Here is an 18,052-nt window from a genome sequence, read left to right on the forward strand (position 1 = left end):
ACTGAGTTTTTGGAAACGCAGGGCTGTGAAGTCCCTTGTTTCCTTTTGAAAACAGCCCATGCAATCAGAAGCACAGAGGCAGAATGAGGTCATGCTTCCTGTCAAGAAGCCTCACATCAGAAGCATTCAGTTTGAAGAGTAAACTGAAGATTAAGATTAGCCCAGGGAACGAACGTTCCTGCAGACTGTTGTGATATGCAAACACACTGACTATAAATAACGACTAAACATTTGTTTCAAATACAATATTGAGACGAAAGACAAAACCTTTTCTCATAACGAAAAGCGGTGCAGAATTTTGTTTCAGCTTCACTTTTCTACCTTACTCAGAAAACTTTAAAGTGCTATAACCCAGTCAGCCCGTGTATTCGGTGAAACAGCCACTGAGCTGATGTGGGAGCCTGACAGGCTTCCATGTAGGAATGCAAGACAGCTACCACAAAATCCTCACATAGCAGCAAGATATTTTGCAAAAGATATTAAAGGTAGCAAGATATTATCCAAAAGAAGTCTTTGCCAAGAGTACACAGTTGTTTATGTTCTGTGGTCAAAACATTATTGCTAATATATATCATGCAATGCTAAGATATATTCATTTGCACTGAGAAACTTTCTGAGTCCTGTCAATCAAAATGATTGGCTGTAGAACTACTATATATGCAAAAATAATTTAAACGAACTACTTGACATCTACGAATTATACAGCTGTGGGAGCAAAACTTAAACTCCAGAAAAACAGGTAAAATATGCTAGCATCTCTCTTGTAGTCTGTTTGCATCACGGACAAAAATAAAACAGGAGTCTTCAGTATGATTTAAGTGGTTAATAGCAGTTTTCTCCTTGGAGAAGGAAAAATAATTCCACTGATAACAAATGAATGGAAAATTCTCACCTCACAGAAAAGCAGACGAAATAGGAACTAGACAATAAGGATGTCACAAAAAAAATTCTGTATGATAGCCAATCTAAAATGAGTATTTTAAGGTCTTTTTGTTCAAAACTGTAATCATAGGGCATATTCCTTCTTTATATAACTTCTTTTAATTTAGTAGGATAATTCCAATGAGAAAATGTAGTGCAACACTATTTCCATGCATGTTTTCTACTGCCTTCCCTGTTGCTCCTCAAACTTCCTACCCCAACCCAGGCTCCACCTCAGCCATATGAGTTTAAGTTATAAGAAACTAATACACCAGCAGTCTTGCTGTGCAGTAGCTTTAGGTCAGTTGCATAAATTGCAGGTTCAACCGACGGAAGGAAATGAGAAATTTCAGCACTGAGCACCAAATGTATTTCTGCTCTTCTCCCAGGCTTTCTCTACCAGATGGTCCAGCTTGATCTTCACCAGTTGTCACTTACTGTGACTCAATGGCCACTGCTTTGTTTTTCTCTCTTCTCTCTATCGTCTCCCCAGTTCCTCCTCCACAGATGCACAGGACCTCTAACTCGGGGTCTGACTCCAGTTGCTGTGCTCAACACCCTTCATACCTTCTGTACTCAACACTTGTGAGACTTGAGACACCTTGAGAACTGTGTTCCATTTTGGGCCCTTCTCTACAAGAAAGACATTGAGGCCCTGGAGCATGTCCAGAGAAGCGCAACAAAGCTCTGAAGGGTCTGAAGCACAAGTCTTATGAGAAGCGGCTGAGGGAACTGGGATTGTTTAGATTGATTATGAAAGGTCACAAACTGGGACGTTAGGAATATCTGCAGTGACTAGAGGTGGACAGGACATACAGAGCTGTTGGCCAAAAGTCTCTAGCTGCATCTTCTACCAAGAACTGCAATTGAAACACTGATGCACTGACTGCTGGTTTGATCTGGGATTGACTGGGAATGGGGATTGGGGTGGCAGGGGAGGCACTATATGAATGATGTGTGCTGACAGCATGTCAACTAGCAGATCACCGAGCTCCCAGAACACACCTACATGCAGCATCTCAGGGCATGCAAACAGAGAAGGAAGGGACAATGAGTAAGACAAGTAGGACACTATGAGGAGATGGATCACTGTCAGTTCTGCAGAGTACAAAGGACACATACAAACCCAAGGACAATGTGGCCAAGCTAGGAAGAAGCCACAAGACATGGTGAAGACTCAGTTGCCTATATTCCATGCCAGCTCAGCTATAGCTGGGCAGCTCACATGCACAGAGGTATTCCAAAGCTGAGCAGGCTACCTAGATGTACGTCTTTAGTGTACCACCTAGGTGCTCTATCTAGACAGATATGAACTTTTGCTAGGGAGATGTCCTCCTACTTTACCAATCCCCTAATTCAAATTAATGCTTCTCTGGAAGTGCTGTACTGCTTATTGGTGTACCTGAGACCATGGCTGATTTCTGTGACAGTCTTGATGTGATCTGCACGAAACAGTAGTGGAGGTTCTTGTACTGCTCTGCAGTGAAGGCTTCTAGACATCATATAATGCTAAAAGATCAAGTGCTCACAATATATACTGTAATATAATATGTAATATAATGTGTAATATAACGTATATACTGTAATATAATGTACAGTTGGGAAAGTTACTGGTACCTGAGGCATCGGTATTGGCAAACTACAGATGGTACTTATGTCATAGTTATTTATATAATAAATGATACTGATTAGTGTGTAAATGAAGAGAGATAGCAATTGGCACAGTGGGTTTACAGAATGGAAGCCATCCAGCACTGTATAAAGATCAAGGATTTGAGTGTGACCTAGCAGGGAATTGAGGACTTAGACCAAAACTTCTAGAAACCTGTCCGTGGGATGTCAGCACAGACCTAATGGCCAAATATCAATAAACAAGAAACTTATCCCATAAACAAATGTTCTGCAAGAATTTACAGGCAGAGTTGGACACTCAGAGCTAGTCTGTGTTGACAACCATCCTTCACTCCTACGGACACACCAAGACTAAAAGGAGATAGGAAAATGTAACACTGATATGATACAGAATGACTGGCATTGTCTGCTGGCAGATGTGACATCTGTTTTCATTCTCAATGCTGGACTGCACCAGGTTGAACAGATGTGAGTTTTGGAGTTACACTCTCCTCCACTCCAAGTTGCAAATTCTCTCAACACATTTGTACTGGTAACTTCACAGCAAAACTTACCTTGCTAGACTGCATGCTTTGTAGTGATTTACCCATTAGATTCACCCTTCCTCTTACAGCATTATCCCTCACTATCTCCGTGTTTGAGATAAACATTCAGCTGCTGAGCACCCAAACAGGGACTCCAATACAGTCGTCATCTTGGCAGGACTTTTCTTCCGTCCCTTTCCCTCATCCACCATGAGATCAGCCCTTAAAAATGGCAGACCATGAAAAACAAAATTGTAAGTTGAATTTCAGTCTCAAAGGGAAATAAACTAGGAAATCAATGCACAATCAGAGCAGTATAAGCAAATTTTCCATTCAGTACAGTTCTTAACAAGGCTCTTCAATAAATTCAGTAAAATGTTTATTGGCATGTTCAGACCTCTCCAAAACCAAAACACATCCTAAAACATATGGCTGCAATATGTAAGGCAGAAGTAAGCAACACATTGCACAGCAATGCTTCCAAGACACAAACACAATGAAATCTCAGGAGGTCTAACATTCATTGGAAAACAATATTTATAGCACAGTGAATACTGAGTGTGCCCACAAGAAATATCAAATGGTTGCACTGGAAGTACTTTAGCTGGGATGCACAACGGCCCAGAAAAGCTGCCTTTGTCCAGAGCTGCTGCATCAGGAGGTAACAGGCTGGTAACCTATAACTTTACCTGTCTCCCGGGATCTTTCTTCTTTCTTTGGACTGGGACTCTCTCACTGATGTTAGCATTACCTGTATAAAAGCACACTTTGCTACTAACCTGGCCTTAGCAGTTCTCACTCCTCAGCAACCTCACCATACTTACAATACTGTGACAAGGGAACTTGAATCCTGGTTTATAGCTTCATGTCACCTCTCCAACATGCATTAAAATACGGTGATGTAGCTGCAATACTTGTACAACAAATGGCCAGCTCACTGGAAGAAGTCACTTCTTGAGTTACATGCATTTTGCACAGAACTAGAGAGAAACTGAGTAAAAAACATTAAAAAATCCAGTTTAGGTGTCTTTGAATTGTGGAGAAGACCATGGCTGGTGTAACTGATGCCAAGCAGGGTATCAAAATGGACAAAGGAAATGGCAGCAAAGTATAGATGATGACGGAGCAGAGCCAGTCTACAGCTAAGCTCAGTACACAAACAAATTTATTGGGGCAGAGGTTCTGATGCTTGTTTGCTAGATGGAGGCCATGCAGTCACTATTTAAATACAAGCCTCAGCGGTCACTTTAAATGCCCTGCTACTAAAGTAAGGGTAAAAACAAAGATGAAGGTTTATTCCACTGACTGTCACCTTGTGATTATAATATCTGGCATTTACAGTAGTTTTTTATAGACTATTCCAATTGCTCACAATTAAAATAAAAGCAAATTGATGTCTGGGTGTCTCACTGTAACACCATTTTTTCCAGTTGTTTGCTCATTTTCCCAACTCTTTTCTGAACCCTTCCAATTTTTGGATGGCTTTCCTGAGCAGTTGGTTATTTTAATAACAATGTACCAGTGACAAGTACAGAGATTATGTCACCTCCCCACTCCCACTCAATATTTCTATGTGCATGTGCTTTGCAAATACTGCAGTAGTCTTTTTAGCATCAACAACATACCATGAGCTCATGCTCAGCTGATTATGAAATCCTCTTTCCCCTCCAAGTCTGTGAGTCACTGACTGGCAAGATAAAATCTCCTATCTAGTTTGGTTTCCAATTAATGGTCTGTATAATATTCACAATGCTAGCAATGTGCTTTGTAAAAAAATTCAGCACCAAATATTGCGAGGAGCAGAAATAACAAGATCTACTCTTGTGCATCCGCCTGCCTGTGCTGGTGTCTGGAGGGGTGGAGGCACAGAGCTTCTCTGTCACCTCAGTTGCCCTTCCCTTCCCACCTGAGCACTTTAACAAAACAGGCTGGGGTAATACTGTGAGGCCTCTATCCCTCTGCCAAGCTTGAAGTGAAACGGAAGTTTCATAGGTAAGAGGAGAAAGGGAAAAGACATAGCAGATAGGAATGCAGCCATATATACTTTGTTTTCCTAAAAGATTAGATTAAATATCTGATGCTTTTCTGCTAAAAATTAGAAAAAGCTCTTGGATACTCTTCCTCACTCTGGCCGAGCAGGATGGAGGTCCATGAGTGGCACGTACATATGACATATACATGCATACAGGGATGATCCTTCCCACAGCTGGGTTCTACTTACTGGAAATGGGGCTCTGATGGGCTGAAGGCTTATGGGAAGTTGTTGTTTGGAGTTTCCCTGCTGCCATTGTCTCTCTGTGCCCCTCTGTGGGTGTGCAGATGAGCTTTTATCAGTTAACCAAATACCCTAGGCCTGGTGCCTCTGAAGCCTGCTACCAGCTTGGCCTCCATCTCCCGAGTGAGGTGATGTGATGGTGCCACACATCACCCTGAGACTTCCCACACCAAAGCCTAACCCAGACAATCTCTGGCATTCAACCCCTGGCTTGACTCAACCACCCCCCATGTGCTCAGCCACATCTCCTGTAGCTCTTCTATCTTTCCTCCATATTCCTCTCCTCAGGCAGAAGCATCTAACAGCATCCTGATGCGGCATGTCCATTGCTGCCGGGGAGGTCTCATTACCAGCACAACAAACCTCACTGTTCTGTAATATATCCTCCGAGGAAAAGCACATTGAAACTACACCTCTTACAACATGAGGAAGCCTCACAGGGACTAAGCAAAGCTCTTCCACGGTTCATAGGCACCTGAGGTTCTATTTGAGTGCATTTTATGATCAACACTACCCACTTTCTTTATGTATTGCATGATGTGCAGAGGGAACCTGTCCTATGAAACCCTAGTGGAGCACAGATAATCACGGTGCCAAGAGCTGTGCTTCTGTACCATCTACTTCTGAAGGAGCTCATACTCCTCTATGCCCCAGCTTCAAAACCCCTAGAGGCAGACCGAGCCCCACTCAAACGTCCTTTTTACTTGGTTTACTTAATAGCTTTCTGCTATTAAGTCTGCTCACAAACTGACTGTAACCCAGATTATGCATTCTCCAGAAACACAGCATGCAGTGTGAAACTTGTGTTTCGTCTTTGCAAGCTCGTGGGAACATGACTGTTATGTGAACATCACACCAGTAGGAGTGCGGTGATGCTGTTCTTGCCATTGCAACAAAGCTGGAAGCATTTATCCCTGCAAAATCTGGTCCAGTATTAAATGTGCAGGTTGGCTGCCCTGCCTGTGGCAGGGGTTGGAGCTTCAAGATCCTTGAGGTCCCTTCCAAGCCAGGCCATTCTGTGCTTCTGTTTAAAATCCTGAATCCAGGGACCAATTCCAGGCACCAGGATGCACAGGAGGCCATGCAGCTGTAAAGCAGATTTGCAGAAAAGGACGTGGGTGTCCTGGTGGACTCTCAAGTAGAGCATGAGCCAGCAGTGTGCTCTTACCACAAAGGTTAACGGTATTCTCAGCTGTGTTAAGCAAAGGAAAAGGAAGGTGGAATTGCTTTTTTGTCCCCGTGTGATGGTTCCCAGAGCACTGGAGGAACAGCAGCACAGAACCCAACCAGAGCCAGAGCTCTTATCTCCCAGTCAAAGCAAACCGACGCGATAAGCGCCGCACCAAACGCTGCCAACTGCCCGCCTCCACCACCGCTGTCAGTCACTGCCGCGCACGCGCGCGGCAGCATCTCTTTGTCTCCCTCCCTTCTCCTATCTCCGCCCGCGTCACACGGCACTGGCTCTGCAGTCACGTGCCGGGGGCGGTGGCGACATGGCGGCGCCCTATCGCGCTTCGCGGAGCCGTCGCAGAGCGGTGACGCGGTGGCGGGGCGCGGGGAGGATGGGGCTCTGAGGGCGGCCACCGCGCCGGACACCCCGCGCCGCGCCGAGCGGGAGCAGCGGGTGCCGCGCCGGGGCTGCGGGCCGTCACAGGCCCTGCCGCTGTCTTGAGAGTCGGAGGAGGCGGTAAGGAGCGCGGGGAGCGAGCGGGCAGCGGGGCGGGTGGCCCCGGGCTCCGGCCCCCTCCGGGAGGGCCCGGCCTGGCTCGGGGCTCCCGCGGCCCCCTCATGGTCTCCGGGCCTGGCCGGGCCGCTCCCGGAGCTTTTCCCGCGCAGGGCGTCGCCGGAATCCGGAGGGTTGCGCCTATACGTGTTCTCCAGCGGGGCCCTGGCCGGTGGGGGCCCACCCGTGCTCGGCTCCCCTTTGTGCCTGCCGTCCTTGGGAAGCAGCAGCGATCCCTTCGGGCCGACTCCCTCTCTGAGGCGGCTGCCTGAGGTCGCGCTACTGGTTCAGACACTCGAGCCCGGCCGAAAAACTGGGGTTCTGCTGTTGCTTCGCTGGTGGTCCGGGCGAGGGAGGCTTTGGCCCTGCAGCCTGGCACCCTTCAGTGGGTGTGCAGTGGGAGCCTGCGGCCTCGGCAGCTGCTGTGTGCTCTGCGGTGGTGGAGGCAGCCGCTCACAGTCACGGTCGTAATGATAGCAGGGCAGAAAAATAATTCTCTGGCAGTGACTGAATTACCAAAAAAAAAAAAAAAAAAAAGACAATCGTGACTGGAACATACTTAGTGGTAAGGATGAGACTCAATATTGCACAGAAAGGCTGAAGATGCCTCCTCCCCTCTCTCTTTTTTTTCCTGTTTGTTTTTGGTAGTTTCATCTAACTTGCCTTTTAGGCTGTGTTTGTCTTTTCATTTATGTTATTTGTAATGTCTGGTTTTCTGTCTTGTTTTTTATGATGTATTCAGTGTTTACTTTAGGTCTCTCTGCTAAGCATGTTCCAAAAATGTGAAGGATCTATAGCATAACATTTCAGACACGAGCACAGGTTTTGTCTTTTTGAATTAGGCTTCAGGTTGGTGACTGTTGGTTGTTTCTTTGTTTCTGAAGGGAAAGCGTGGAGAAATCAAAAACGGGTTTTTTGAATGCCTTGTTTGGGTCTCAAGTACACTTCCAAAGGCAAGGCAACTAATAGAAAATTAGGACAGAAACTTCGTAACTGTTTCCAACTTCTGGTATACGTTTGCTGTCAGTGGCACCTTTTAGACATCATTATGTGCTTTAATATGATTTTTCTTTTTTCCTCCAAAGGTAGTGGAAAAGAAAATATCAAGATGAGTAAAAAGCCTCCAAATCGTCCGGGAATCACATTTGAGATTGGTGCTCGTTTGGAGGCACTGGACTATTTACAAAAATGGTATGGAAGACCTTGTGTAGTATTTGCCAGCAAAAAATTACTTTGCGTGTATCACATGCTTTGATGCTCAACTAAAAGTGTAGTACATCTACCAATTGTCTGTTTCACATAAGAACTTTATAACTTTAAAAGTTTTTTAAAAAAGTGTCCATAAGATTTAGGAAACTACTCTGTCTTCAGAAATAAAACAGCACTTTTCTACGGGATCTGTAGTCTTAGTTGCTTGTAAAACCATAGTAATTAAAGATCATTTCTAGAGTACGCCAGTGTTGTGCAGGATAATCAGATATGTTAATATGGCAGACTTCTGTGACTAAAGACTACTTTTGTTTTAAGTTTGAAAGTATGCGAGTAGATTTTTCTATTCCAGTATTGTACCTCATAGGATTGCAAAAGTAGTTTAAAAAAGGAAAACATCCTTAATCAGAGCTCATGGAGCAGGTAAGGTATGGTTGCAACAAACAGCTGGAGGAGCAAAGTGCTTAGAACTGTGACTACCACCCAGGTGTTTTGTAATAGCCAAGTGTATTAAACGAGAACCTGTGGTCACAAGGACGCTGCTACACTGCATATATATTGTGAAAGGAGTTCTTTGAAAGATAAAGTCTTAGTCAAAATTTGATTAATGCAAGTAGAGTAGTTTTGTGTCATATGTTGACCATGCTGTTTCAGATTGAAAATGGTCTGGTTTGTAGTTAGTGCATCTGTCCAAAAGCTTTTTCTTAGCTGCCAAGCATGACTGGTTAGTACTAGGGAAGTGTAAAGGCCTGTACCTACTGTTCTGATGGGTTTTTGGAGAATGGGGCATCTTAATGTTCTTGTAAACATCTGATCCTGCTAACTCCAAATTACGTGATGAGAAGACTGTATTATTTCCATGATTACCATGATTTCCAATTTGTTTTACTAAACAGTCTCTGAAGGAAAATAGGCTTTAAAAAACAGTTCTTATTCTTATTTGTTGCTTTAGAAAGGTTTTCAAATTACTGATTTATTTTTTAACTGAATGCCCAGCAGCAACTGTCGCTGAGTGCTTGGTATTTTCAGGCAGGATAGGGTTTATTCTAAATTTTCTAGGAACTGATTCACCATCTGGACCACTGGATAGAATAGGTCAAGTTTTATACGTGTGAACAGTGATGCCATATATAGGAGCAGAAAGTTAATATTCAAATTTTACATTTGCAGAATACTGGAAACAGGACTCTTTTTTCAAACAAAATAAAATTTGTGCACATAGCCAAAAAGCTTTTTAGAGAAGACCTACTGTTATGTTGTTCTTAGGGTAACAGGCTCTTAGCTGTGTAACTGTTGTGTAAGGGGGTGGTGGATGCTTTTTAAGTCCTTTCTATATATGCACACTGTAGGCATTCCCCTCATCTGCGTGCAGAAATAGAACATACCCCAAAGAAAATAAAGTTGCTTAGCATATACGAAATCTTTGTTTTTTTAATAAAGCAAAAAATGACGAACAGCAGTATTAATTACTTCAGGAACCAATGTGAGAAAAGCATTTGCTCAAAAATAACGTGTAAAAGGGGGTTTGTTCTTTAAGCAAGTCTCCTGTTTTATAGAGATTCAATGCTCACAGAGTAATAAATTTTAAACGTTAATCAAGAAATGATTATAGAGGAGCATAATTATTAAAGTTCTGCATGAATTTTGCTTTTGGAGACGTTTCTACAGCATGTAAATTTTTGGCAGTTGCTGAAATTTACCTAATGAAAACTGATAACGCTATTTGAATTTCTTAAATTTTGGAGATATCGCATGTCTTCACTGTTTATTGCTTTAAAAAAAAAGTTTTTGCAGACAGTGTTTTGGGTCACGATGTTGTGTGATGTATATGAGTACTAAGCAGAGAACAAATTCATCAGTAAAGGCAGGCTGTCAGTGAGAGTGTTTATTTTTTTGTGTTTTGCTTTATTTTGGAGGTGATCCCAGTTGCTTCATTGTGAACTGAAAAACATTGTGTTACGGGGGAGATGACCTGAGACAATGAATTTGTTTCACTTGTTAAATTTTAACTCAGAGAGGTGAATTCATTATGAAACGCAGCTCTAAACAGGGTCCACGTGATCATCTGTCAACAAGTAGTAAAGGAGGTCGGATTGACTGATAATAGAAAATTACTAGATAATCAGGGACTGGAACATAAGACCCACAAGGGTGAGGTGAGTGTAAACTAGGTTTGTTCAGCCTGTGGCATAAAAGACTTCAGGAGAACGACCAGCAGGTATTCAATACCTATACAGATGATCAAGAAGACTTATCCAAGCTCTACAGTAGTGTTGTGGTGGGAGGATAGAGATGACAGTAGAACCTGAAACAAGGGTTTCAGGTTGGGTAGGTACAGGGAGAATGGTTTCCCTCCTGAGGACAGGCAGTGGAGCAGGCTGCCCAAATTGGTTTGTGGAGTCTCCAAGGCTGGAGCTTCTAAGACTGGACTGGATAAAGCTTTGGGCAACCTGCTGTGGTCACTGGTAGGATCCTGCCTTGAGTGACTGGAAGCTTTCTGAGGTTTCTTACAGTTTCATAAACACTGATACCTGTAGGCAGCTACTTATTCATCCTGCCAGTGAGAGGTATGAAACAGTGGTAGAACTGTGTATCTAACTATGTGCCCATTTGTAAAGAATGGTTCTTAAGCTGGTAGCTCCGATGAAGTAGTATGCAGTCTGTGTGAAGTTCATGTATTTAATGGTGGATTTTTTCTTGTTTTCTTGTGACCTCTGTGGTTCAGCTCTCTATTGATTGTCCCATAAGTTGCAGGTATTGCCTTCAAGACAGTTACTTTTCTGAGACAGTAACGTTTGTTAATTGTGTGAAAAATCGAAGCTGTAAGTTACATACCGTTGGGAATACAGGCATATGGCTTTTAAAGTTCTGGAATGGAAAAACTCACTAAAATAAGTTAGTTGTCAGAATAATAGTGCTTTGAATTGGTGTGTTTTGTTTTACTTATTTTTTTCCAGTATCATAAAATCATAAACTCTTTCAAGTTGGAAGGGACCGTTAAAGGTCATCTGGTCCAACTCCTCTCAGTGAACAAGGACATCTACAGTTGGATCACGTTGCTTAAAGCCCAGATCAGGCTGACCTTGAATGTCTCCAAGGATGGGGTATCCACCACCTCTCTGGACAACCTGTACCAGTTTCTCACACCTTTAGTGTTAAAAACTTTCTCCTTATGTCCTCATAATCAACATCTCACCTTTTTTAGTTTGAAACCACTTTTCTATCGCAGGTAGCCAAGGATATGGTTTCTGAACCATGAGGATGCAATGCTGGCTCCTGTCTAGCTTGCCATCCATCAGTACCCTGAAGTCCTTTTCAGCAGGGCTGTGCTCAGTCCTTTTGTCCCTCAGCTTTTACTGATAGCAGAGATGGCTGAGACTGGGGGCAAGACCTTGCTCTTGGATTTATTGAAACTCATGAGGTTCTCCTGTGCCCACTGCTCAAGCCTGTCTAGGTCTCCCTGGACGGTGTGTTGTCTCTTGAATGTGTCAACTGTGCCACACAGCTGGGTGTCATCCACAGACTTGCTGAGGTGAACTCAACTGTGCTGTTGATGTTGTTGATGAAAATATTAAAGAGCACCAGTCTGAGTGCCCTGAGGGGCACCACTTGTCTCTGTTCTTCATCTGGACATTGAGTCATTGACCTCTGGGTACCGATCTTGTAACCAGTTCCTCGTCCTTTGGACAGTCCACCCATCAAATCCATATCTTTCCAATTTGAAGAGAAGGATGTTATAGGGGAGGGGACTGTGTAAGAGGCCTTTCTGAAGTCCACATAAATGATACCAATGGCTCTTCCTTGTCCAGTGATGCGGTTACACCATCATAAGAAGTGACAAGGTTGATCAGGTGGGATCTGTCCTTGTTGAAGCCATACTGGTTATCCTTTATTACCTTCCTCTCTTCCCTATGTGTTACTGTAACTTCCAGGAGGATCTACTCCATGATCTTCTCTAGCACTGAGGTAAGGCTGACTGGCTGGTAGTTCTCTGAGGCATCCTTTCTACCTTTCTTAAAAATGAGCATGACATCACCTTTTTTTAGTCACCAGGGACTTCACCTGATGGCCACGACTTTTTAAATATCATAAAGAGTGGCTTGACAACTATGTCAGCCAGTTCCCTTAGGACTCTGGGATGCATCTCATCAAGACCAATAGTCTTATGGGTGTTTACATTCTTCAGGCAGTCACTAACCTGATCTTTGCTTACAGCAAGTGGGGCGATGCTACCCCAGTTCCCCTGAATGGGCAAGGATGCATGAAGGAAGAATGTGTGAAAGGAAGGTTCTTCCTTGTAATGCTTTGGGAAATGTTAGTTTTTAGACCTTGCTTTAGATTTCAGTTGACTGGATTACCTATAGTTGGTTATTTGAAAGAGCAGAAAACTATATTGCCGAAACATAGGGTAGAAGATGGGGAGGTAGGAATAGGTTTTGCAGACAATTTAAATACAGGAAGACTATTTGCAAATAGGTCAGAATGGAGCACACTTACTATTTTATCCTCTATGAGACAGAAGGAAGCATTTTTTTAAATACCATTATTGTGAAAACAGGAAGTATGTGTCTATTTCGTGTCTTTCTTAGCTGCAAACTTTGAGAAATTGCATAGCATTTTTGCATGTGTATTTACCGTTTGAAATCTGTTTTCCCACCTCACATGGTAATTTACTGTCTGTTCCTTACTTTTGAAGGGTCAAATGTAAGGCAATATAAAAATGAAAAACATTGCAATTGTGGCTATTTATTGGTTGACTGGAAAAAAATATACTTTCTGGAAATGAGAACTGGAAATTTTCACATTATTTTTTCCCCATTTGAGAGTTGGAGCAATTTTTTGACCTATGTTTCATGGTGTAAGTTTTGTAAGCCATATACATTTTGCAGATTCACAGAAATGTTGCAGAACTCCTAAAAGTTGGTATCTCTGGAACTTGAGAGCAGAGAACATGGAATATTTAAACTGGGTAGATGTCATCAACTATTAGAAGTTTCCCTATTCTATCTTTAAAATCAACAACTGGATGAGACTTCTTTCGAGATAATTTAATGCAGTTTCATGCATGCTTGCACACTAGCAAAAATAAAAACAGCCAGGCAACAAGCGTTGGAGGTTATTATTCCTTACCACAGGAAAAACATTTTCCGTACTGAACTGGAGTGTGGCATTCTTTTTCTGCAAAAGTTTCTCCATATTTTAGAGGGTAATTTACTGTTCATTTGTACAGATGTCTTCTGTGCAACATTTCCAATAGTAAATTCTGTGGTATGTATGCTCTTTTCTAATGTGGGATTGGTGTTGTGAAATGTTACCGATTATGCACAGTTGTTTATACAATTGTGGCACGTTGTGTCTAGATTTAGTGGATATTGAGGGCACCATCTTGTTGCTAAACCCATACAATATTGTCTTTGGTTTGGGTCACTACCCAAACCGATCAGTGGCACCTAGCTTGAGTGGTATAGACGTTTGCAAAAACTTACATCTCTGAGGTCTGGACTGAAGTGCAGGTTTTGGCTTTATTCAACTTGTCACCTTTGTCTTAACATACACTGAAGAAGCAGAGATTACTAGAATAAAGGCACTGTGTGATGTTGTTATTATAATTTTTATCTGTCTGAAACCAGTATCATGGGCTTTATTAGCAGTACCTGTATTCCTCAAAGTGAAATGAACTTTGTGTTGGATTTGCCCTGATGAGATTTTGTATTTTGCATTGTTTATTTTATTAACTACTTCTAGCTTTGCTCTCTTTTTATTTTTATTCTCCAGATATATTAGTCTTGAATCTTGGCTAGCTAATTTTTCCTTAAAACTATCTTCACTGTTGTATATTTGTCTCTAAGCTATATTTTGTATTTCATTTTTACTCAGTTTTCTTTTTTTTCCAGGACTGTACAACCTTCTCCTCATTTTCTTTTCTGCTTACTTCTAAGTATGATTCTCAAAATGGTGATTGTGCTGCTGGTGAGCAGTTAAACCTACAGTAGTGAGAGAAATGCTGTAGGACAGTGCCATAACGACTAAAGCATTGCTGTGGAGATGCCTAGAAAAAGAATTCAATTTTCTAGCTGAATTTCATGAAATAGCTGTAGTTTTGTATCACCTTCTTTCTCACATTTGATAAAACAGATTTTTGATGTCATGAGAGAACACCTTTGCTTTTGTTTTTCATTTCACTACTGCAGCTTCAGTGCTTGTGAGCTTCAGCTCTCATTTTTGATTGCTTCGAAGTCCTTCTTCAGGGTTTTTCCTTCCTTCAATCTGTTAAATATTTCCTTATATTATCTTCTACTTCTGTTTGGAACTCTTTCAGGTAATGTTGTTACCCATATGTTTCCTGTAGTAACTATAAATTTACTTAACAAACAAACAAAATTGGAGCCAGGCTCTTTTCAGTGGTGCTCAGCCAAGACAAGAATCAGTGGGCACAAAATGGACAGACATAACAGGAAGTTATGTCTGACCATAGGGAAGCACTTTTATGCTGTGCAGGTGTTTGAACCATGCTACAGGTTGCCCAGAGGCTGTAAAGTCTCCTTGGAGAGCTCCAAAAGCTGCCTGGATGTGGTTCTTGGCACCCTCCTCTGGGTGTCCCTGCTTGAGCAGGGGATGGACCAGATGGACCCAGATGTCCCTGCTGCTTTTTCCTTTGCTACTCTTCTTGCTTGTACTGACACATCCTGGCTAGTTACTTGTCAAAGGACTTGGGAAGGCAAAGAAAGTAGTAAGATAATGTCTAATAAATCTCCTTAGGGTGGAAGCCTGTATACTTGAGAAGGAATGAAGGACAGAGACACGGAAAGCCATTTCTTGTCTGCTTTTATCTTCTTGAGGCTGTGTTCAGAGTTAAACCAGAATGCTGGTTTACCATAGTGCAATCCATTAAACCAAAATGACATCATTTTTATGACCTATGAATTTTGCTTTCTGTCTTGGTGCAACATATTAGTTTTAGTCTTCTTTTTATTGTTATCAGCCTACTTTAGAAGAGGAAGGAGGCTGATCATATTGCTCCTCTGAAAAGGTTCAGTGGAATTCTTATTGAAAACATTTTTTAGTAGGGTTGGAAAACGCATCTGCAGTTTGGGGCTGAAATGTTGGCTTGTTTAGGTTGAATGAAACTAAGTTAGGAAGTTGGAGAATTGACTCTGAAAATGCTTTACGTTTCTGAAATATATGGATGATTGAAATGAAATAAGACAGTTGACTCTTCACATGTTCTGGTCCAAGAATGAGATATGGCTGAAGTTAATGCAGTAATAACCTAGAAAATCAGAGAATTTTTATGTCCCCAGTTCTGAGAAGTTTAGACTTTGGGAATCTGCATGTAGGGAAGAAACTGAGGAAATGTGACTGGAGAAATTATCAAGGTGAAGGAGCTAATTGGGTTTGATGCTTTTTACTGTAATGCCCTTGGCCTTATAGTTGCCAGAAAATTTAATATATTTAATTGGAATGTTGTGTTAAAGATTCCTTTTTCATCATCCTCTGTGTTTTAAGAGAAAAAATGTACAGTAACTCTTTTAATGTTTTCCATTTTGAGTGTTGAATGCATTTCTGGCTATTCAGGTGTGCATTAGGACTGGAAATTGATTGCTCAGGCTCTGTGCTTTTATTATTCCTCAGCAGTGACATTTTGTTTGAAAAACACGTTACCTCTTAACGAAAGTGGAAGACAGCTGTCTTTTTGTGGTGACCTTTCTTTTAATGAATATTTTATTACCTTTAGGCCATCCCTATCTTCCTCTGTTCTTCTAATGTGTTAGCTGTTTGGACGTGAGAAATTATTTCTAGTTCAATTGTGTTACCCAGATCATAAACTCTGGAGAAAATATGATATTCTAATTCAGAGATTCTTTGCGCTTCTGAATTTGTTTCAGTCTTCTTGTTACATGTAGGAGGAACTGATTGCTGCTTCATTCCAATTTTCTCTGCATTTCATATAGTGGAAACTGGATCTAATGAGTTTTGGTTGGGAAAGTATAAGTGTGTGTGACTTGCTGCCCTGCTTCAATTTTGTGCAATACATCACTTTGTTAAAACAGAGAGATTCAGTAGTTCTTGCTGAAGTTAAAGAAATCTGCCATTTTTTTCCTTAAAACTTTACTAAATTTTATGGTTCCTGGAATACAAATTTGTCGGTCTGTTGCATCTGCCATGGCCAAATCTAAATGCCTAAGACTCAGTATGGTTGTCCTAATTAGTCCTGTAGAGTGTATACTAATATGTTTGCTGAGAGGAAAATCCATGGATTAAGTGACATATATTTTAATGCATGTGCACGTGCAAAATGATTCTAAAAAAAAAAAAGTCTCCATGAATCAAATTTAATGGCAGTGAAATCACTGAAGCTGATCCACAAATTAGTAAGTGACTTAGATTAAGTAAGAGTGTTCTGTTGAGCTCTGGGTTTCATTAGTTGCTCAGATTTGTCTGAAATCCGTGAAATGATTTATTGAAGTATTTCATTTACTGAAAGTAACGGATGTCCTTTTAAAACAATTTTATGTTCTACCTATCCTCACATGAACAAAAACTGTTACAGGCTTTTGTTTCAAGTGAACACAGGTTTTAAAACTGTTAGAACACAAACTTCTGATGCCCATTTCAGTCAACTATAGTCTGTCAGTTTCAGACTTGCATCCTTTGATAAAGCTGATGGCATCACTGATGTGTATAGATGACTCTTAAACTAATAGCAGGTTAACATGTATAGTATATTGTTTTTTTCAGACTTTGAGATTTTTCAATACAAGATATTAGCATAACTTTTTCAGTAGTCATATAAGTGCTGTTATATGCAAAACAAACCCAAAGCACCGAAACTTTTGAATATCAGTTTATGTTTGTTGTTCAAGGTATCCATCTCGTATTGAGAAGATAGATTATGAAGAGGGGAAGATGCTGGTCCATTTTGAACGTTGGAGTCATCGCTATGATGAGTGGATATACTGGGACAGCAACAGGTTGCGACCCTTGGAGCGACCAGCATTAAGGAAAGAAGGGCTGAAAGACGATGAAGAATTTGTCGTAAGTGGCACATCCACTTTGGTTATCGCTTCTTTTGGAAAACTGTATTACTTGGTTTCCTGCATTAAATCTCTCTAGTATGTAATGTTTAAGTCTTTGTAGGAAAAGTGTAAGTGTTTAAAATATTAATAACTGTATTTCTTTTAAATAGGATTTTAAGCCTGGAGAAGAAGTCCTAGCTCGTTGGACAGATTGTCGATATTACCCTGCAAAGATTGAGGCAATTAATAAAGAGGGTATGTATTCATGTATGGTTCATCGGTAAGGACTTTTTGCTTATACTGAGCTATTGTTGCAGTCAACTTAAAACAACAAAAAAAACCCCAACATCCACAAAACAAAAACTCGTACAAACAAACACAAAGTTTTCCTTACTGCCTCTGTGTGCTGTTGAAAATGTTACTGTTCTGTCAAATTTACTAGGAGTCTTTTATCTGTCTGAAATTAGAGTACTGAAGATTGTCCTCGAAGATGAAACACTGAATGTTTGCCCAGCAATGGAAACATATGACTTTTGCAGTTATAAATATGGTGCACTTATTGTTGATTGGGCTACCATCACTGGATTTAAATTCTCTTAATTGTTCCAGGCAGTGATCTTTAAAAAATACAAATGATTGAAGAAAAAATAATGAATGTCTGAAAGTAAAAGAACAACATAATTTAGGTGCAGTACCTCTTAATGGGGCAGTATTTCTACTGAGCTCAAGTAGAAATAAAAAGCTTTCCTGT

At 41.3% G+C, this 18,052-nt stretch overlaps 1 protein-coding gene across 23 annotated transcripts in view; it reads left to right on the plus strand.

Moving 5' to 3' along the window:
* The first annotated feature begins 6,900 nt into the window (after positions 1-6,900).
* PHF20L1 (PHD finger protein 20-like 1) overlaps positions 6,901-18,052 on the plus strand; it is a 48,458-nt gene continuing 37,306 nt past the window's right edge. For all 23 annotated transcript variants that reach the window (XM_015283084.3, NM_001039279.3, XM_040678865.2 and 20 more), the window contains exons 1-4: positions 6,901-7,039; positions 8,161-8,266; positions 17,149-17,320; positions 17,472-17,556. In XM_015283084.3, coding sequence (XP_015138570.1) covers positions 8,184-8,266; positions 17,149-17,320; positions 17,472-17,556 — 340 coding nt within the window. In that variant the 5' untranslated portion in view covers positions 6,901-7,039; positions 8,161-8,183. The remainder of the gene's footprint in view (positions 7,040-8,160; positions 8,267-17,148; positions 17,321-17,471; positions 17,557-18,052) is intronic.

This window comes from Gallus gallus, chromosome 2, assembly GCF_016699485.2.
Source record: "Gallus gallus isolate bGalGal1 chromosome 2, bGalGal1.mat.broiler.GRCg7b, whole genome shotgun sequence".
NCBI lineage: Eukaryota > Metazoa > Chordata > Aves > Galliformes > Phasianidae > Gallus > Gallus gallus.